At 43.1% G+C, this 22268-nt stretch overlaps 1 protein-coding gene across 3 annotated transcripts in view; it reads right to left on the bottom strand.

Moving 5' to 3' along the window:
• Positions 1 to 9988, bottom strand: part of SYBU (syntabulin) — a 53968-nt gene extending 43980 nt beyond the window's left edge. Inside the window, exons 1-2 of one of the 3 annotated variants that reach the window (XM_037892103.2) lie at positions 9724 to 9988; positions 8030 to 8240 (exon numbers count right to left, since the gene is read on the bottom strand). In XM_037892103.2, the coding sequence (XP_037748031.1) occupies positions 8030 to 8240; positions 9724 to 9750 (238 nt within the window). In that variant the 5' untranslated portion in view covers positions 9751 to 9988. Of the gene's footprint in view, positions 1 to 8029; positions 8241 to 8514; positions 9231 to 9636 lie in introns of those variants that run through there. The other 2 variants (XM_037892101.2, XM_037892102.2) reach the window with 2 other exon arrangements.
• Positions 9989 to 22268: the final 12280 nt, after the last annotated feature.

The following is a 22268-nucleotide window of genomic DNA, read 5'->3' as shown; positions in this document are numbered from 1 at the left end:
CACTTTGAGCATCAACCAATAACTGGACCAATCGGCAAAATAGTCTAAAGTGGACTACGCATGTGAGTAGTGTGAACAGGATATGATAATAGAGAACTTTCTGCTGCAGGCACAGTGAATTTACAGTGTAAACACAGTGAACATAGAGGCCAACATTTTCACAAACAAAGGCCTAAACTTAGGCTCTGAACTCTGTTTTTGAAAATCTTGGCCAGAATTTTCTAAATGAGTAAGGTGCACCTATTGTAACCACTAGTTGTCATCTAACTCCTAGATGATTAGTAGTACTATGTATACTTATTAACCAGGAGATATTGCAGGTGAGAATAAAATCCCAGAAGTGTACTTTGCATTTGAAATAAAACAGCTCCTCTAGCTCAAACAGCCCTTTACTACAACTGATTATTAAAACACAGGTACTTAAGGCTAAAGCATCTCAGCTAACCAACTATTTCTGCATTCTTTTCTTAAGTCAATAGGTTAAGTCTTAAACAAAGATGAATACAAAGATTGAGAAGAAAGAACATCAGCATTAAAATGCTGATTAAAAAGATGAGCTATTCAGAAAATGAAAAATGAAAAAGGATGTGTCCCCCAAAACTGATTAGCTATTAAAAACTGTTTGCAGTGTAGTTGTACCCCTGTTTATCCCAGGATATTAGAGGGCCATGGTGGATGAGGTAATATCTTTTATCAGACCAACTTCTACTGCTGAGAGGGAGAAGGAAAATGAGCCTCTCATAAAGCCTTCTTTGGGAATTCCAGCTAATGAATCTGCCTTCTACGTTATAAGACACTGAGGGTGGAGTTAAAGCTTGTCTCTTTCACCAGCAGAGGTTGGTCCAGTAAAAGGTATTACCTCACCTACCTTGTCTCACTATTAAAAAGGCAGACTAAACAGACTGTGGAATTTAGTTACTCTAGGCCAAACATTGCCTTCAATCCATAAGTAACTCCCCTTGTATGCAAGGTCTTGAAACAAATTTTGAAAGAGAAAGTAGTTACGGACACTGAGGTAAGCGGTAATTGCGATAAATCACAACATGGTTTTACAAAAGGTAGCTCATGCCAGACCAACTCGCTCTCTTTCTCTGAGAAGATAACTAGTTTTTTAGACAAAGGAAATGCTGCAAATCTAATTTACTTGGATTTCAGTAAGGTATCTGATACAGTTCCACATGGGAAATTATTAGTTAAATTGGAGAATTTGGGGATTAGTCTGAGAATTTAAGGTGAATAGGGTTAAAAGGGAGACTACAATGGGTCATACTGAAAGATGAACTGTCAGGCTGGAGGAAAGCTACGAGTGGAGTTCCTCAAGGATCAGTCTTGGGACCAGTCTTATTTAACATTTTTATCAATGACCTTGGCACAAAAAAATGGGACTGTGCCAATAAAATCTGTCGATGACACAAAGTTGTGAGGTATTGCCAATATGGAGGAGAACCAGAATATCATACAAGAAGAGCTGGACGATCTTGAAAACCAGCGTAATAGAAATTAGATGAAATTTAATAGTGCAAAGTGCCAGGTCATGCACTCAAGAACTAACATCATGAATTTTTGCTATAAGCTGTGGGTGTATCAGTTGGAAGAGACAGAGAAGAAAGCAGTGGACGTGATATATCTTGACTTTAGCAAAGCTTTTGATATGGTCTCCCACAGTATTCTTGCCAGCAAGTTAAAAAAGTATGTATTGGATTAATGGACTATAAGGTGGATAGAAAGCTGTCTAGATTGTCGGGTTCAGTGGGTAGTGATCAACTGTGCAATGTCTAGTTGGCAGCTGGTATCAAGCAGAGTGCCCCAGGGGTTGGTCCTGGGGCCGGTTTTGTTCAACATCTTTATTATCTAGATGATGGGATGGATTGCACCCTCAGCAAGTTCACGGATGACACTAAGCTGGGGCAAGAAGTAGATACGCTGGAGGGTAGGAATAGGGTCCAGAGTGACCTAGACAAATTGGAGGATTGGACCAAAAGAAATATGATGAGGTTCAACAAGGACAAGTGCAGAGTCCTGCACTTAGGACGGAAGAATGCCATGCACCGCTACAGGCTGGGGACCGACACTACGCTGGGGGGAGAAGTAGATATGCTGGAGGGTAGCGATAGGGTCCAGAGTGACCTAGACAAATTGGAGGATTGGGCCAAAAGAAATATGATGAGGTTCAACAAGGACAAGTGCAGAGTCCTGCACTTAGGATGGAAGAATGCCATGCACCGCTACAGGCTGGGGACCAACTGACTAAGCAGCAGTTCTGCAGAAAAGGACCTGGAGATTACAGTGGATGAGAAGCTAGATATGAGTCAGTGTACCCTTGTTACCAGGAAGACTGATATTGGGCTGCATTAGTAGGAGCATTGCCAGCAGATCGAGGGAAGTGATTATTCCCCTCTATTCGGCTCTGGTGAGGCCACATCTGGAGTATTGTGTCCAATTTTGGGCCCCCCACTACAGAAAGGATGTGGACAAATTGGAGAGAGTCCAGCAGAGGGAAACGAAAATGATCAGGGGGCTGGGGCAAATGACTTACGAGGAGAGGCTGAGAGAACTGGGCTTGTTTAGTCTGCAGAAGAGAAGAGTGAGGGGGGATTTGATAGCAGCCTTCAATTACCTGAAGGGGGGTTCCGAAGAGGATGGAGCTCAGCTGTTCTCAGTGGTGGCAGATGACAGAACAAGGAGCAATGGTCTCAAGTTGCAATGTGGGAGGTCTAGGTTGGATATTAGGAAACACTATTTCACTAGGATGGTGGTGAAGCACTGGAATGGGTTACTTAGGGAGTGGTGGAATCTCCATCCTTAGAGGTTTTTAAGGCGCGGCTGGAGAAAGCCCAGGCTGGGATGATTTAGTTGCTGTTGGTCCTGCTTTGAGCAGGGGGTTGGACTAGATTACCTCCTGAGGTCTCTTTCAACCGTAATCTTCTATGATTCTAAGACCTGGGTGTATTGGTTGATCACAGGATGACTATGAGAGGCCAATGTGATGTGGCCGTGAGAGAAAACTAATCGCAGGATGCATCAGGCAAGATAGTTCCAGTAGAGATAGGGAAGTGTTATTACCATTATACAAGGCACTGGTGAGAACTCTTCTCGAATACTGTGTTTAATTCTGGTCTCCCATATTTAAGAAAGATTAATTCAAACTGGAGCAGGTGCAGAGAAGGGCTACTAGAATGATCAGAGGAATGGAAAACCTACCCTATGAGTGGAGACTCAATGAGCTTGGCTTGTTTAGCCCAACCAAAAGAAGGCTGAGGGGAGACATGATTGCTCTTTATAAATACATCAGAGTGATAAATACCAGGGAGGGAGAGGAGTTATTTAAGTTTAAGTCCTAATGTTTACATTTATTTAAGTTATTTAAGTTTATTTAAGCGCTAATGTTAACACAAGAACAAATGGGTATAAACTAGCCAACAACAAGCTTGAAATTAGGCTTGAAATTAGACAAAAGTTTCAAAACGTCAGTGAAGTTCTGGAACAGCCTTCCAAGAGGTACTATAGGGGCAAAAAAACCTAAAATAGCTTCAAGACTGCCCTTGATAAGTTTGTGATGGGGACTGTATGATGAGATTGCCTACGCTGGCATGTGGCCCATCTATGACTGCTAGTAGCAAATATTCCCAATGGCTGGAGATAGGACACTAGATGGGGAGGGCTCTGAGTTACTACAGAGAATTCTTTCCCAAGTGTCTGGCTGGTGGGTCTTGCTGACATGCTCAGGGTCCAACTGATTCTCATATTTGGGGTCGGGAAGCAATTTTCCCCCAAGTCAGATTGGCAGAGACTTCAGGGGTTTTTGCCTTCCTCTGCAGCACGGGGCATAGGTCATTTGCGTGTTTAAACTGGAGTAAATGGTGGAGTCTAACTTGAAGTCTTTAAATCATGATTTGAGGACTTCAGAAACCCAGCCAGAGGTTCTTGGTCTATTACAGCCCCAGGAGGGGGTGCGTGAGGTTCTGTGGCCTGTGACGTGCAGGTGGTCAGACTGGATGATCATGATGGTCCTTTCTGGTCTTAAAATCTATGAGTCTAAATGGAGTTGTACACACAAATCAAGAGTAACACTCCACCCTCAGTGTCTTATTACTTAGAAGGTAGATTCATTAGCTGGCATTCCCAAGGAAGTCTTTAGGAAACCTTAATTTTCCTTTGGAGCAGCTGTAGAAACGGGCCATAAACTGGATTATCTGTCTATCAGTTTAAAGTGTGCACCTTTCTCCTGATTGACAAGGTTAGTCTGGTGTGTAATTCAAAGCCAAAAGTGTAATTTATGAGGAAAACATGCAAAACATGGGGAAATACTTCAGAAGTAATATAACCAGCTTATGTTGCTGGGAGAATGTTTTTCACAGCTTGACATTTGAATCCTATGGCTGACATCCAAATCAAAGGAAAGTAGAGGCTGGGGGAAGAGAAGTGCTTCGCTGTCAGCTGACAAGCAGCACCTATTGAAGCCATGCAAACTTGTTTAGTATATATTACATACTATACATACTGCTATACAAATGTAAGTTGCCTGACCTGTTTCCAGAAAGAATATCTAAAATACATTGGACAGAAGCAGTCTATGCCTCAAAATCTATTTTTATCAAGAATTTAATAGATAGGCATGTTAATACCCATACACCATATCTTTGTGTGAATTTGGAAAGGGCTCCTACCACAAATTGAATGAGTACATTATACTAATACTGTTAAATATGCAATAAGTTGCATAAACGTATATTAAGGTCCCCGAGAAGGAGTCTTCCAGAAGAGAAAGGGGGAAATGATTCCTCAACCTTAAATCTGAGCTCAGCAAATATTAATACCCCTCCCCCAGTGCAGAGTTTACAGAGCAAAATTAAGTGTCTTTTTTGCACTGTTGAGTGGTATTTCCTTCCCTGATGCCTCCCTGCCTCCATGATTGCAGCACTATTAGTGTTCCCAGAGGTCCTGAACCCTTTTATTTTCTGCCCACTGCCTGCCTGAAACAACATTAGCAGGCCCCAGAAGATTCTGCTCCTGTCAGTTACAGAGGGAGAAGAACTTGAAGCCTTCTGGTATGCAGGAGGGCCAGTGCAAGCAGACAAGGAAAATTAACAGGCTCAGAAGCTCTGGGGATACAAACAGCAGAGCCATATGCACAGTGCGCTAGGGAGGAGAGCTGATTTTATATTTTTTTAAAAGGGCTTTCCATAGTAGAAGAGCACAGTGTCAATGATAAGGGAAGAAGGATGGGCAGAGACTTTTCAAGTGAAGGGGTGAAGGGAAAGGAATTATTCCAAGTGTTGATTCACTTGCAGTTGCTATTTACCAGTTAGGTAATTTTTTCATTTTGGATTCTCATATCTGTAATGGTGGTTATGGGAGGGGATGGTTTTAGCTCTTTCAGTGTAATGCTCACAGGCTTTTTTCATCACCATAACGTTGACCTCCTGATGATCTTTCCACCTCTCCCAAAGTTATTACTTGTTAAGCTTAACCACCATTGCTGTGTATATCACTTTTAAACCAGAAAGATGACAGGTCCCTGTTCTGAGGTCCTTACAATCCATACTGGACACAACATGGCAAGGGATGACCATAAACAAAAGTTGGGAAGGAGGTACCAGAGGCCGAGGGAGACAGGAGTGACCAATCTCAAGGTGCATTTATTGTTATGTTATGCATCCATCTTGTAAGTTCCTCTTTTTAAAGAATACACTCTTTAAAATTGGAGGACAGTTAGGCAAGGCCAGGCTGGTGATCAGTGATAAGTTTTAAAGTGAAAGCAGCAAGTATTGAGGAGGCCTGCGTCAAGTCAAATTGTGTAGTGCACAATGTTGGAGAGGATGTTCCAGGCAAACCAAAGGGGTGACATGAGGAAAGGCACACAGCTACTAGCAGGAAAAAACAACGAGCATCAAGATGAACTAGCATAGGGCATGTGGAGTGAATAAGAGATGATTAGAGACAGGACGCAGACATTAAAAACTGTGCAAGGCCTTGTAGAGAAAGAGCTTGAATATTGTACTTCTGAATATTACTGTAACTGGTGCCTTAGAAATGTCAAAACAGCGGATTTTATATATATATATATATATACACACACACATATTGAAGGAGGTAAGAAGCTATTATGGGGATTCAAAGAGAGGATTTATATGGTTGGAGCAGCAGCAAATAATTTTGGTTGTAGTACGTTGGATGGACTTCAAAAATCAGAGATGAAAATAAGGCAGACCAGAAAACAGGACGTTGCAGTAGTCACAGTGAGAGACTGTTGGGGGATGGGCAAAGATTCGGGCACTAGTGAAGAAAGGACACATTTTGGAGATATTATTTTAAAAATATAGTTCTAAAAGGCACCATTTTAAAAACAATTTCAGTGGACGTTTCCTTTAGGCAACTCCTATATCCTGTGTACAGTAATATGTGAGGAAATATATAAACTCATAAATTAAAAAACATAAGATGGATATTGAAAATATTATTCCTATCTAAGAAAGTTAAGTTTTTTTCTCATGTATTTTAGCTATTCTATCACTATTTAGGGAAAACAATTCAAAATAATTTGGATCCAATTTTGGAGGGAAAATCAGAATTCCCATTAGAAATTATTCTATTCTACAGTCACTTGGAAAAAATAATTGCATCTTGTGGTTTGGCAATTTTGTGAGTGGACAAAAAAGGAAATTCAGGAAGTTACTCTGACAATTTAAGAATAACAAAATACCTGTTACAACTATGATGTTGTGATTAGCTGGAAATATTAAGGAAAAATTCTATATGAAAGATTAAAAACTAAAATCAACTCTCTCCCCCTCAAAAAAAGTCTTCAAAATGAGTACCTGCATAGCATGTACCAAGGAATTAAAAGAAATAGTCCCTGATTCTGCAAAAATATTTGAACATACATTACTTTATAGACTGAATACTCCCACAGAATCAATAGGGCTATTCACAATGCATAAAATTAAGTATGTGCATAAGTTTTGCAGAATAGGATCTGAAAGTATGCTAGATTCTATAGAAACAATTGCGTAATATTAGATGTTTGGTTTAAAATATTATGTCATAAAGGGTAATTAGATACGTATTTTAAAAAAGTCTAACAAATGGCAGTCTTAGCAAAAGACCTCCCATGTACTGTAGTTCAAGAATTATAGTTTATTTTTGCCATCTGATACATCACTGAGCCATTGCACTTTCCACAGGACCTGTGTCGTGCATGCTGTATGGGTAGCTACATATGTTCCAGTTATCAATGCAGCATCTTTACATTTCTTTGGAAGAAGGTTGAACTTTCAAACAATGTTAATTTCATTTTAACACTAAAGATTGCAGCCACCATTTTGCTGCCTGGCCACACTGGTTTATATTCTGCTACCGATCCACATATAGAACACTACATGAAATCAGTGTGGAGTTCTGTATAAAAAAAATCAACCACAGTACATGACCTAGGTCTGTAATCCACTACGGCAACTAGCCCTCCTGTTCTACATGTCTAGCTCCTTTGGCCTCAGGTTTGTCCACATTCTCTAGACAAACACCATAGTATTTAAGACTCTTTCTTCATCTAAATATATCTCCAATAAACTGTTCTGTTGCAATAAAGATGCCAACTTTTTAGCAAAGGATAGGAAAGAAAAGCCTTTAGAATTTGAAATGGAAACATCTGGTGTCACTTACAGACATATATGAAAAAAACAGATACTGGATTTCAGTGGAAATCAATTTTTATTTTTGTCTGCAAAGCACTATGCATGCCTAAGGTACCATTTATAATTCAATAAATAATAATAAACAAATAGGGCATTAAATGTTCTCACTATCCCCATCAGTGACTATACTAAGCATATAAAGAAAAGCAATTGCATGCCAACGTATTATTACTCTCCAAACACGATACACACACAGGACCTGATTCTCCAATCATTAACACAAACGTCACATATGTCAATGGAGTTATTCTTAATTTACCCTGGGGTTAAATGAGAGGAAAATCAGGCCAGACATCTCTGTTTTTGCACAACCACTGTGTGTCTGGTGATGGTACCTGAACAGAAGCTGTTGCTGCTGATGGTCCTTGCTGAGCCTCCAGAAGAGCTGCGGGGGTTGAACTCTCTACTCTCCTCCTCTGAGAAGGGTGACTCAGAGGCTGGGGACACTTTCTGTTGTTGTTGCTGCTGCTGGGATACATAAGGCCGAAGTAGCAGGCGGGGGATGCGGCTGCGGGAGATCTCCTTCTCCTGCTGCAGTTTCTGCTCCTACTCAAAAACAAACAAGATGAACATAACAAAATACGATCTACATAAGTATCATTCCCTGCTGTGTAACTCCCAATCACAAACACCCTCCCAAATACCCCAGGAGTAAACTCCCACCCACAACCTCCCCCCAAATGCCGCAGGACGAACCTCTTCCACACAACTCCCCCACAAATTCCCCAGTGTAACCTCTTCCACATAAGCACCCATCATCCCAAGTACCCCAGGAATAACCTATCCCAACTCACATTTGAGCTCCCCTCCTTACACTTACATTGCTGGAGACTCCTTTATGGGGAAGGCTCGGGGGAGATGACAGATGCATCTGTCTCTTCAGAGACAACAGAGGGGGACATGATAACAATTTTCAAATGCATAAAAGGTTGTTACAAAGAGGGGGGTGAAAAAATTGTTCTCCTTAACCTCTGTGGATAGGACAAGAAGCAACAGGCTAAAATTGCAGCAAAGGAGATTTAGGTTGGACATCAGGAAAAACTGCCTAACTATCAGGGTAGTAATCACTGGAATAAATTGCCTAGGGAGGTTGTGGAATCTCCGACATTGGTGGTTTTTAAGAACACGTGAGACAAACATCTGTCAGGAATGACCTAACTATTACTTAGTCCTCCCTTGAGTGCAGAGGACTGGACTAGATGACTGACTGAGGTCCCTTCCAGTGCTACACTTCTTTGATTCTATGACTCAGCCCCTTTCACCCAGTGATGGTGGCAGTAATTTCTCCTCCTGCTACTGCTGCTTTCTGCAAGGCAGGTGTGGTGGAAGGTGGCTCCCAATGAATACCGCCTGCCTGGCCTTTGCTGATTGAATGAAGGGCCTGGATACCATCTCTCCAGGGCTACTCCCGACTCAGGGCCCCCTAGCCGTTCCCTGCCAGCCCCGATCCCCCCTCCTCAGAGCCCCCCGCTAGCCCTGACCACCCAGCCTCAGAAGCCCCCCGTCCCTGACAACCCCGACCCCTCTCCTCAGATCCCCCTGCCGGTCCTGACCCCTCGCCAGCCTCGATTCCCCCTCCTCAGGGCCTCCTGCCAGCCCCGACACCTCCCCCAGCCTCGAGCCCCGCTCCGAGCCCCTGTCAGCCCTGATCGCCCTTCCTCGCAGCCTCCTGCCAGCCCCAATCCCCCCTCCTCAGACCCCCTGTCAGCCCCGATCCCCCTCTCCTCAGACCCCGGCCGCCCTCCTCAGACCCTCGATCCCCCCCTCCTCAGACCCCTGCCCCGCCAGCCCCAATCCCCCTCTCTTCAGACCCCCCCATCTCCCCTCCCCAGACCCCCCCCCCCCGCCAGCCCCGATCTCCCCCCTCCTGTCAGACCCGATCGCCCCTCCTCAGACCCCCCCGATCCAATCCCCGTCCCTGCCAGCGCGTCTCCCCCCGCACCTGTACTCCTGTCACCCGGGGTCTGTCTCCAGGGACTCGCCACCTGCGGCCAAAGGGCTCCGGGGCCGCCTCGCCGGCCCTGCTCACCTTGCTGCCCTCCCGGAGCGGTCCCATCCCGATCCTGCCTCAGTCGGGCGCGGCCCGGGGGCACCTGGCTGGGAGAGAGCGGACAGGAGACGCGCTGAGCAAGGGCTGCCGCAGGGACCCGCCGCTCTCCGCTCCGCCAGGCGTGCCGAGCCCAGCCCAGCCCGCTGCTCCCCCGCCCCGACACGTGGTGCCGCCGCCGCAGCCAGGCTCCGCGGCCGCCTGTCGGGCTGGCCCGCTCCCTGCTGCACGGGGCGCTCCCGTGCAGCCTGTGGGCCGGGCTCGGTTCCTGCCCCGGCAGTTCCCCCCGTCACCGAGCCCAGGGAGCGACACCCGGGGGGCCCGGCTCTGCCACTGCCGGCCAGGTGCCGCCTCCTGCCGCTCCGGCGCCTGGAAGCTCTGCTGTCCCCGAGCCCGCCTCTGCGGAGCCAGGCCGGCGCGGCCTCCGGGCTGGGGCAGGTCAGTGCCGACACCGGCAGCCTCCGGTGGATGGGTGGCAGCAGGCGCCTCTCCCGGCATGAACGGCAGGAAAGCAAGGCCGGAGTTCGTTACAATTTCCCGTCCCCGCGTTTGCCGCTAGGAAGGCAGCCAAGGCACAAGAATGGGGGGCGGGGAGGGGGGGGGTGGTTGCAACTTCATTTTTAAGCAACACATTGCAAGGTACCTAAAATTGCTGTATTCTGTCTCTCCTCCATGCCTCATGTCCGCTGCCCCAGGCCCCAGCTTTACTCAGCTGAGTGGGACTACTCGATCGAGTAACAGTTTTTCTAGGGTCGGAGTTTCAGCCTTATGCTGATCTACGCGGGGGAGGAAGCTCTGGAGCCTCTGCCTAGGGAGCTGTCTGGGGGGGCCGGTCTGCTTACAGGATCAGTGCCGCTTGCATTGTAAAATTCTTCGGGGGGGGGGGGGGGGGGTTGTGTTTTCATAGACTGTGCCCAATACAATGGGACACCAATTCTGATTGGGATTTCTGGGTGCTGCTGTAATATAAATATTAAATAACAGTGAGTGTTTAAAAATAGCTGTTCAGAAATCAGTCCTTTTGTGGCTCAATGGGAACCATACAGGCATCTGAGTGAAAGGAGATGTGCTTCTCAAAACCTGCAGGAGCAAACGTTGAACCTTCTACTTTGCACCGATAGGAGTTGTCAGGCTGGTTGTTTAATACACAAACAATTAGATTACTAATTTATTAACCTAATAGTGGGATTAGATCCACGTCTTCTTCTTTGCTCCAAGCTGTGCTGTGCCAATTAAAATCAAGCCAGCCAGTACCTGACATTGCCAGTATTCTCTTTCAGCTCAGCCCCGTAAATCACAGAGGTGAGGGGGTCATTATATTTATAAAGTACTTTGAAATCCTTGGGTGAAAGGTGCTGTATAGTTGGAAAATATTACACAGGTGTATTTATTTGAATATACATTCATAGGCAGCCAGGCAGAAACACATCAGGAAATGTCCCAGACATCCACCTCTTGCAGTGACACCAGAGTCCCCATTGAAAATGAAAGACTGCAACCTTACACCTAAACCACAGCAATAGAAATTCAGTCCTCCATCCCACTATAAAATGGGTTCCTCTTGTGTGTTTCTCTAGTGAGCTGTACATGGCATGTGTGCATAGATCCCGCATATGCGCCAGCAAAGCTGTTGCAGCAATAGAAACAGCAGATTAAGCTGTGCAGCATTGCCATCACCATAGCAACTCAGCTAAGGAAAAGATGATTTAATATTCAGTCACAGCCCTCTCCATAGCTTTCCATTTGGAGCTCAAATCAGTTGCCTTCCTGATGTTCTGAGAAACAAGTTATATACAAAATGAAGTCTTCATGCTACCTTAAGATTCCTAAGTGTATATCCCCTTTTATCTCTTTGGGATATTTTTGCATAAACATTTCCAGGGTAACATTAAAGTGATGAAACAGTCATTAATGTTCAAGCAAATATGTTATTCCCAACATTCGATATATGTGGGAATAATTCCAAGGATTTAAAGTCATATCTTTGTTCAAATAATATTTACTGTCCAGTAGATAATCATCATCATGGAATACAGGAGAGATTCCAGAGGACTGGAAAAGGGCAAATATAGTGCCAATCTATAAAAAGGGAAATAAGGACAATTTGGGGAATTACAGACCAGTCAGTTTAACTTCAGTACCCAGAAAAGATAATGGAGCAAATAATTAAGCAATCAATTTGCAAACACTTAGAAGATAATAAGGTAATAAGTAACCATCAGCATGGATTTGTCAAGAACAAATTATATCTAACCAACCTAATAGCTTTCTTTGACAGGGTAACAAGTCTTGTGGATAGGGGAAAAGTGGTAGATTGGTATATCTTGACTTTAGTAAGGCTTCTGATACTGTCTCGCATGGTCTTCTCATAAACAAATTAGGGAAATACAACCTGAAGGAGCTACTGTAAGGAGGGTTTTAACTGGTTGAAAAACCGTTGGCAGAGAGTAGTCAAGCTGGAAGGGCAAATCAAGTGTCCTGCGGGGATCAGTTCTGGATCCTGTTCTGTTCAATATCTTCATCAACGATTTAGATGATGGTATAGAGCAGTGGTTCTCAACCTTTCCAGACTACTGTACCCCTTTCAGGAGTCTGATTTGTCTTGCGTACCCCAAGTTTCATCTCACTTAAAAACTACTTGCTTACAAAATCAGACATAAAAATACAACAGTGTCACTGCACACTATTTCTGAAAAATTGCTTACTTTCTCATTTGTCTAAATTACATTTTAGTTTGTAGTGACTTCGCTAGTGCTTTTTATGTAGCCTGTTCTAAAACTAGGCATATATCTAGATAAGCTGATGTATTCTCTGGAAGACTTCTGCATACCCCCTGTGGTACGGGTTCCCCTGGTTGAGAACCACTGGCATAGAGGGTACATGTATAAAGTTTGCAGACAATACCGAACTGGGAAGGGTTGAAAGTGCTTTGGAGGACAGGATTAAAATTCAAATTGATCTGGACAAACTGGAGAAATGAAATTCAATAAGGACAAATGCGAAGTACTCCACTTAGGAAGGAACATTCAGTTGCACACATACAAAATGGAAAATGACAATCTAGGAAGGAGTACTGCGGAAACGGATCTGGGGGTCATAGTGGATCACAAGCTAAATATGAATCAACAGTGTAACACTGCTGTAAAAAAAGCAAACATCATTCTGGGATGTATTACCAGGAGTGTTGTAAGCAAGACATGAGAAGTAATTCTTCTGTTCTGCTCTGCACTGATTAGGCCTCAACTGGAGTACTGTGTCCAGTTCTAGGTGCCACATTTCAGGAAAGACGTGGACTAACTGGAGAAAGTCCAGAGAAGAGCAACAAAAATGATTAAAGGTCTAGAAACCATGATCTGTGAGGGAATATTGAAAAAAATGTGTGTGTTTAGTCTGGAAAAGAGAAGACTGAGAAGGGACATGATAACAGCTTTCAAGTACATAAAAGGTTGTTACAAGGAGGAGGGGAAAAAATTGTTCTCCTTAACCTCTGAGGATTGGACAAGAAGCAATAGGCTTAAATTGCAGCAAGGGTGGTTTGGGTTGGACATTAGGAAAAACTTCCTAACTGTTCGGGTAGTTAAGCACTGGAATAAATTGCCTCGGGAGGTTGTGGAATCTCCATCACTGGACATTTTAAAGAGCAGGTTACACAAACGCCTGTCAGGGATGCTCTAGATAATACTTAGTCCTGCCATGAGTGCAGGAGACTAGACAAGATGACCTCTTGAGAAGTTCTAGGCCTACGATTCTATGATTATTTCCAGATCCTCTGTTGAATTATTTTGTTTTTCTCCCTCATTTGATAATTTTAACAAATTTAATTTGTTTTCCTGACCCAAGAAACATTTTAAAACAAATCATTTAAAAATATTGACATACTATTGCTACAAATACCATTTTTGATAACTGTAACTGAGATGAGACAAAAAACCCTTTTTTTCTGCTTGTATGCTTTGTGCATTTGAATGCACTTTATATAATAGGCCCCATACAGCAACAGGGAGAAATCTCCACAGGTTCATGGTCAGTTTCACTATTTCCTCTATAGTACAGTAGAACCTCAGAGTTATGAATATCTCAGTAATGGAGGTTGTTTGTATGAACTATTCAGAAAACCTCAGCCATGTTATGGAAACCTTCATGGTGCTTCCCATGAAGTTCATTTTAATAGCCCCTCTCTCCATCTAATTGCACATTGGTCCAGCAGATGCTTTTTTCTAGGTATTCCCATTTACTGATCCAGAATGTAATTCATTTGCCCTTCAACTCTGTGAACTGCAACTGGGTGCTTAGTACTAGTCAGCAAAATGAAAAAACTCTTTTATGCTGCTTATGAGCCAAATTTGCTCTTGGATGAACATCTCCCACAGGAGCTGTGTAACATTAAGCAGGATTTGGTCCTGTCATCCTGACAATGAATTATGAAGCAGTTTTCTTTTGCCAGCTTCAGGCTTATGACACTTAAAATTTCTTTTTCCACAAATATGACATAGACCATAACATGAAAAAGAACTACTCAAACGGTGCTGAAATTCATTTTTCAAAACTAGGGAAGGGATGGAAATGAGAAAGATCATGAAAGCACAAAATACAAGTGATCTTAAAACCATGAAAGAAACATTTTAGATTATTTACGAATACTAAGAATAAGTTTGTGATCTTATACGTTTACTTGAAAGTTTGGGGGTCAAAATGTAGGTGACAAGCCAAAGTGCAAAACATGCAAGAAATGTAAAATAAAAGGTCATTCATTAACAATAACATTATGGGTAGGATGATTTTAAAATAATCAACAAGATCAAACCCTGGAGAAAGAGAAGACTATAAGCACCTCTGTATTAAAAATATTGGAAAGAAAATATTTTGAATAAAGGTTATAGATGGGAAATCAATAAAAATGCAATTGGTTAACTTATCAATAAGGGGCAACAGAAGATTCTATGCACACACACAAAAATGTATGAATGATCTTTTGTGATTCCTAATTTTGATAGATGGAGATCAGGCACTTTTCCTAACCTGCTCTATAAATATGATCCAAGCTATGTATAATCCAATTGCTTTTCTAATTGGCTTTGTTAAAGAAAGCAGCAATAAGATGGCAAAGATCAACTCAAACCTTCTCCTTAGGCTTGGCTACTCTTAGAAATCTTCCCTCAAGACTGCACAGCCACAACCTAGATCCAGTCTTCCCGAAGAGCCACTCCCTGCACATCTCTATATCCAGGTTGGGTAACAACTAAGCAGAACCACTGAACCATTTCCCAGCAGACTCAACATCTGCTAAAAGTGTGAGTTGTTTCAGGCAAACATTGACAGTCTGTTACAATATGTCTTTGTTCTTTTCTTCAGATAACTACCATTGTAGAGGCACTGAACCTAATAGGGATTCATAAGGATTTTAATATGCATGATATGCTGTCAGGATGAAGTGTTCATTTGGATATGGTAATTACTGAAAATACAATCCACAAGGAGTCAGGATAGAGGCGACACGTGGGAGATTTTCTGGTTGTGCCCCCCCAAACCAGGCAGGCTGGGTGGCCCACTGAGGTGAGTCAGGGGTGGAGATGGCACTCTCTCCTCAACCCCTGCTGCGTGGCACTGGTCCAACCGAGCACTGCTGCCCTGCCATGCGGAGCTGGCCTGACCGAGCTCTTTTGTCCCACCGCACGGAGTTGCTGCTTGCCCCCTCCGAACATTCCTCTCCCTCTTTAGGGGGGTGCACCCCACAGTTTGAAAACCTCTGTGAGGTGGTCACAAGCCCCCCAGAACTTTAAAATTGTGCCCCACCCCATTAACAAGAGTTACGTGTCGCCTCTGAGTCAGGACCATCACTTTTTATTTGTATTCTTCATCATTCATTTCATTTCTGGATGTTAAGGAGAAGGGAAATGAAAGAGAATGGGCCAGATCTTGTAAGTAGAACTATGAGTCTGATTGAATTCAGCGGAAGTTTTGCATATAAAGAATAACCCTCAAACACTCATGTAAGTAGCTTTTTTTCACATGACTAGCCCTTAATGAGCCTTACTCTCACATGCCGAAGTCTTAACATTATCAGCCCCGCTTATTAATAATCAAACCTCAAACTTATTTAGAGGATCCTGGAACAATAATTTGCATTATCATTATTTAGGAGGACACAATTTTAATAAAAGGACACAGAATTTATCGTCGACCACAATGGCCTGAATCTAGGCACAGGGGGTGGGAATGGCTCCAAGTCTACTATATATCTGTGAAAAACTAACAATAGACATTTTCCTTCTTAAAAATGCCAATGGCCCAACTAAGTACAATACTATGTAACTACACTAAATAATAATTAATTACAGCAGAGTTGCAGATGACACTGCAAGGTTTGGGCCCACTCTGCTTTTTGGTGGTTTGGTGGGACAAAAGCACCTAACGTGCAGATGTGCCCCAGTGGATCCTGCTGGCCAAAAGAATCCAATCTAAGATGTATGGGATGCATGTGCAACAAGAGTGCAATCCATGTAGAATAACTCAAAGAAGAAAAACATCATATATTTTTGCAAAGTCATATAATTCTTTGTAAGAAGAAAACAAAAAATAAAAATGTCAGAATTGGGATTTATTAATCTTTCAAGTGTCTTTTTATCATAAAAACATCAACAATAAAAAAATGAAGCAAGAACAATGTTAAAAAGTTACTTTCTTAAAAATATTTTTCAAATCCTGCAGACAGCTTTTTAGCTTAATTATAGAACTAAATTAGGCCCATTGGGATTACTCATGATAGAAAAATTAACAACATGTGTACATGTTTGTAGGATTAGGATCTTAAATTGGACAAAGACAAATGGATAATATATCAGTTTTCATGTACAAATCAATTCATGTAAATATTTCAGTTAACATATCTGTGACTTCAGAATTTTAAATCAGTAGCACTAAACAAGAGCAGTCCATTCCTCCTCCCTCCCTCCCTCCATCACTCGCTCTCCCCCACTCTCAGTTTCCCCGGGCTGGGGCTGGGGTGTGGGAGAGGGCTCCAGGCTGGGGCAGGGGGTTGGAGTGTGGGGAGGTATGGGCTCTGGGCTGGGGGTGTAGGCTCTGGGGTGGGGCTGGGGATGAGGTGTTTGGGGTGTGGGAGAGGGCTCTGGGCTGGGGCAGGGGGTTGGGGTGAGAGGGGGTGAGAGCTCTGGCTGGGGGTGCGGGCTCTGGGGTGGGGCCGGGGATGAGGTGCTTGGAGTGTGGGAGAGGGCTCCAGGCAGGGGGTTGGGGTGTGGGGGAGGAGGGGAGTATGGGCTCTGGGCTGCGGGTGTAGCTCTGTGTATGGCCAGAAATTAGGGGTTTGGGAGAGGGCTCCGGGCTGGGGCAGGGGGTTAGGGTCCAGGGGGGTGAGGGCTCCGGCTGGGGGGTACAGGCTCTGGGGTGGGGCTGGGGATGTGGGGTTTGGAGTGCAGAAGGGGTCTCCAGGCTAGGGCCAATGGGTTCGGAGTGCAGGAGGGGTTGCGGGCTCTGGCTGGGAGTGTGGGTTCTGGGATGGCGCTGGGGATGAGGGGTTTGGGGTGCAGTAAGGGGCTCTGAGCTGCGGTAGGTGTTGGGGTCTGAGGGGGATTGTGGGGTGTGGGCTCTGGGAAGGAGTTTGGGTGCGGGAGGGGGCTCCAGACTGGGGAAGAGAGTTGGGGTGCAGGAGGAGGTGCAGGGTCCCGATGGCGCTTACCCCGCCTCCTGGGAAGCGGCCGCCAGGTACCTGCAGTCGCTAGGCAGATGGGTGGCCAGGAAGGCTATGCACGCTGCCCTCACACCTGCAGGCGCTGCCCCCACAGCTCCCATTGGCATGGTTCCCGGCCAATGGAAGCTGCTTAGCTGGCACTCAGGGCATAGGCAGCGTACAGAGCCTCCTTGGCCACCTATGTGCCTAGGGGCCGGCCAGGAGCCTGCCTTAGTCCCAGGCCCCTGCTGTATCACCGACTGGACTTTTAATGGCCCAGTCAGCAGTGCTGACTGGAGCCGCCAGGGTCCCTTTTTGACCGGGTGTTCTGGTCGAAAACCGGACACCTGGCAACCTTGCCTGCTCCTACTTCTATTGAGTTGTACAGAGAGTCAGCCTATACAAGCCCAGGATCTTATTATCTTTCACTCATGATCTTCCTGTCTTTCTTCCCTCCTATTCTGTATTACAATCAATTATCTAGTTGGGCCTTGATCCTACAATTGCTTCTGCACAGGCAGACTCAGTGCAGGTCCAGGATTGGAGCCTTAGACTGTAAATTCTTTGGGGCAAGACCATTTTATCAATTTGTATGATGCCTAGTACAACGTGGTCCTGTTTGGGCCATTGGGGGAATGCCACTGTAATATAAATAATGGATAATAATATTAATTGAAGTAAATGCCAAACTCCCATTGACTTAAATAGGAACAAGATTGTTTGTTTTTGTCATTTTGGATGTAAATTTTCACAGTAATCAAATATACTGCAACAATCTGCAATAAGTCTTTGGGAGCTTTTAAATCATCACTTCTACTGAATAAAAGTAACAGGAAAATGTGGCATTTAAGCAGTTTTATGAATATGTTTTAGTTTAGGACAGCTATATCATCTACTTAAGAACATTATTAATGTAAATGAGCTTGATATGAAATGCACTGTTACTATAGCCAATATCTTTCCAACAAGATAATTACATGTTCTGTCTATTTTGGCCACTTACAAGGCACTTATCACTTAACTATCTAAGTGCCTGTACACTCAAATAATCATAATAACATGCTTTTTATACATTTCAGTAGTATTGCAGCAAAATTGCTTTGATACATAAGCTTTAATAGTTTAACATTTTTTTTTAAAAAAAGGACAAATATTGCACCATTTCCAGTAGAAGATACATGTTTATAGGCTGATGTCGGAGAGTTTGAAAATAAACACCATTGTTATGCTGTATATACAGATTTTAATATGTTCAGGAATACCTACAGGAAGAAAATGAAAAGATTAATCATTTTACACTTAATTTTATAAAAGAAACATGAAAGGAAAGAATGAACTGTATTAAACAATTCCACTTTGTCTCAAAGTTATTTATATTATTAGTCTGGGATTTTATTTATGTCTGTCCTACATGCTGTGTAAGACACAGACAACCCAAGTATCAGCATGGAAATATTAATATTTTCCACTAATCTTGGAAGGGCAAAGATGTTAAAATTATTGATTTATATTCTGGTTTATATAGGTGAAAGAGACAGATCCAATTTGAGACGACTTGTGTTGTACATACCAATGAAGAAATACATCAGTTTCACTTAAGTTACTGTTAATACTCAGCTACATTTCAGTGAAGTTACATTAGTTCCAGAGCAAGGTATTGATCTGTAGGCATGTACTAAAGCAAAACGCCTACTGGCGCCAGCTCAAATCCTGGCTCCAGCAACGTCTGTGGCATATAGCCCACGGGAGCAGCAAAGCTTGTCTGTGGCACGTAGCCCACAGGAATTGCCTTGGCTCTGGAGCTGCCCATGCTTGCACCCAATCCCTTTGCTCAGTGCATACATGTTATCAGACCAAATGCCTCCTAGCGCTTGGGTGCAGGGGTGGGGAGGGAGTTGGGGATTATGGAGGACGCAGTCCCCTTGCAATTCTCACACATACCCCATGTATTTAAAAAAAAGTCATGGGGACCCAGTCCTGGTTCTCCCTCTTGCTTCCTCACTCTACAGTGTTAGAGCTGGGTAAAGCAGGGAAAGAAAGGGCCTGGAAATGTTTAGGGCTCCGCATCGGGACAGCGAGAAAGCTCATTTACACAAGTTCTGTGCTCCCTTCTTCCAGCAGCGCTGCATCCACATGGCCATGGATTGAGCACAGGATCTCTTCTCTCCCTCTTGAGCAACATGTCTACTGGTGCAGCTAGCTTTAGACAGCCATAAAGGACAGATAGCTACAGTGAAAAAATGGGATGAGGTAGGGGGTGCCTATATAAGAAAAAGTCCCCCAAAACGGGAATGTCCCTTTAAAAAACGGGACATCTGGTCACCACTGCTATACTGTGTCTGCACTGTTTGGCAATGTGAACCCCAACAATTTGAAAGCAATAAAAAACTTCAGTTTCAGAACAAATGTTAGTAATCACAATTATTTTAAAAATCACTTATATGTAGCATTCCTGATTTTCTTATGTTTTAGCATGTCTGTTCAGAACTCAATCCTAGCCTTGTGTGCTCAAAACTCTCATTGACATCAGCTGGAGTTTCAGTTGGAGAGGGAATACTGATTTGGCTGCTTAATGTCATATACGAACTATTCTATTTTTCTGTTGTAAAACTGTCTTCTTTGTATCCTTTTTATTGTTCCACTCTTCAATTTAAATTTTAATTAGTTTTTTGGAAGTTTTAAAAATATGAACGTTTGCATCAAACAAGTCAGTGCTGACTGGATTGTATTATTGCTCACTGTGGACCTCATCCTGCATTCACTGCAACCTAAAGCTCCACATGAACCCATTTGAAGCCAACAGAAGTCGTGGGTATTGAGAGAATGCAAATCAGACCATCAATAACATAGAGAGCCAAAATCTATGGTCCTGACTCAAGTGGAATTCCCACTGACTGCAACAGTAGTTTTGCCTGAGTCAGGACTGCATGATTAGGCCCAGACTCCGTACTAAAATTACAACTGGTATGTATTGCAGTACAAGAGGATATTTTTTATTTTTGAAAATCTTGTGCAATAAAACATATACAAATATAAAACATTTTACTTTTATATAGTACCAATGGGGTTAAAAGAAGCATACTTGTAGATTAGACCAGAGAGAGAACAAAATGAATTACTAGCTTGCTGAAATCTAATATAAGCAAATACCATAAGTTGTTCCAGAGCAATTATATTAGTTTCACTGTAAATGTAACATCAAATAGCACACAGAGGGGGTGTATATTTTTTTCACCAATCCTTTTACATGTTACGTACATCAGGGGTTCTCAACCTTTTTCTTTCTGAGGCCAACATGCTACAAAAACTCCATGGTCCACCTGTGCCACAAACTGTTTTTCTGTATATAAAAATCAGGGCCGGCCTTAAGGGGTAGCAAGCAGGGCAATTGCCCAGGGCCCCACGCCACAGTGGCCCCCACTTAGCTAAGCTGCTCAGGCTTCAGCTTCAGGCCCGGGTGGCAGGGCTCGGGGAGGTGGAGATTTGGCTTTCTGTCCTGGGCCCCAGTAAGTCTAATGCCGGCCCTGCTTGGCACCAGGGCAGACCCCCTGAAACCTGCTCGTGGCCCACCAGGTGGCCTCGGACCCCTGGTTAAGAACTGCTGCCATACATGAAGAAAGTTCATGGTCATCTAGTTAATAATCACTGGAATTTAATTAATTTAGATGAATATTTTACACAAGTCCTATGCCTTGCAGTAAGAATTTTTAGGAGCTTGATTTTAATCACATAGGAAAATGTTATCTGAAACACAAGACCTGTTTTCTGCCACTTACCGTGAACACTTATCACCCATTTAGATACTTCAAAATTTAACTTTCATTGTAGTATAAACATGAATTAACTCATCTCCCATTGTACAGTTACATGCACATACAATCTATGAGAATTATTTTCAAAATACTACGGCATGCACCACCTACTATTTGTGATGTTACAATTTATAAAGAAGAAAAAATAAGTAAAAGATCAACTTTTATTTCATGCCCAGTACATTATAATTTTTATAACAATGTCAATGGACCTTTAAGGATGTCTCAAAAAGAATTTAGTTATGAAGTCAGGTTACAAAAAGTTTATAATATTTTTTTTTTTTTAATTGGGAGAAATATATGTCTCTGCCTCAAGAACAAGGGCTTCTGCTGTTCTCGTGCTAAAAGATAGTAGGCTTGGTCTGCTTGGATGAGAAAAAGATAGGTTGACCGCAAGTCTAGGATCATATATGTCTGGCTTAGGGCCCTCACTGCAAATTCGCATCAGATTCTCAAGCACTTTTTCAAACATTCTGTTTCTGTAACATGATTTCATCCTCTTGAGAGATAAGAGCCCTTTCTTCAGAACAGCAATTGAAACCAGAAATGACTGGATAATATAAATCATATGATAAAGATTAGGCAATTTATCTTTGCAGTTTGACAACACACGTTGACAAAGATTTTTGCCTTGAGGGCTGAGTTAGACTTTTCAGTCTAAAACTTCTGAATAAATTCCAAATGGCCAACTGGGAACCATCAACATTATTTAATTTTAATACTGTTTCAAATATAGTTAAATAAATATTTCAAGCTCTTTAACCCCATGTTCTTCTAGAGCTTGTTTCTTGGCTGGCCAAATGTTTATGTCCAGCAATTTCAAACAGTGAAATAAATCTTTATGTAAGTCTCCAAAGCTGTTTCACAGTTTGCTATGTCATCAGTGAAGGGAGACCTAAAATTCTTAAGCACATTACTATCACCATATAGTCTGATCCAATTGCAAGTTACTGACTTTGGGTTTTTTTCTGCGTCAGCTAACAAGTCATTCAGTGCAACATAAAGTTCCATTCTTCACCCTTTCTAGAGTA

This window comes from Chelonia mydas, chromosome 2 (genome assembly GCF_015237465.2).
Source record: "Chelonia mydas isolate rCheMyd1 chromosome 2, rCheMyd1.pri.v2, whole genome shotgun sequence".
Classification (NCBI taxonomy): Eukaryota; Metazoa; Chordata; order Testudines; family Cheloniidae; genus Chelonia; species Chelonia mydas.
The sequence above is the reverse complement of the archived record's forward strand: the minus strand, read 5'-3'. Positions and strand labels throughout refer to the sequence as shown.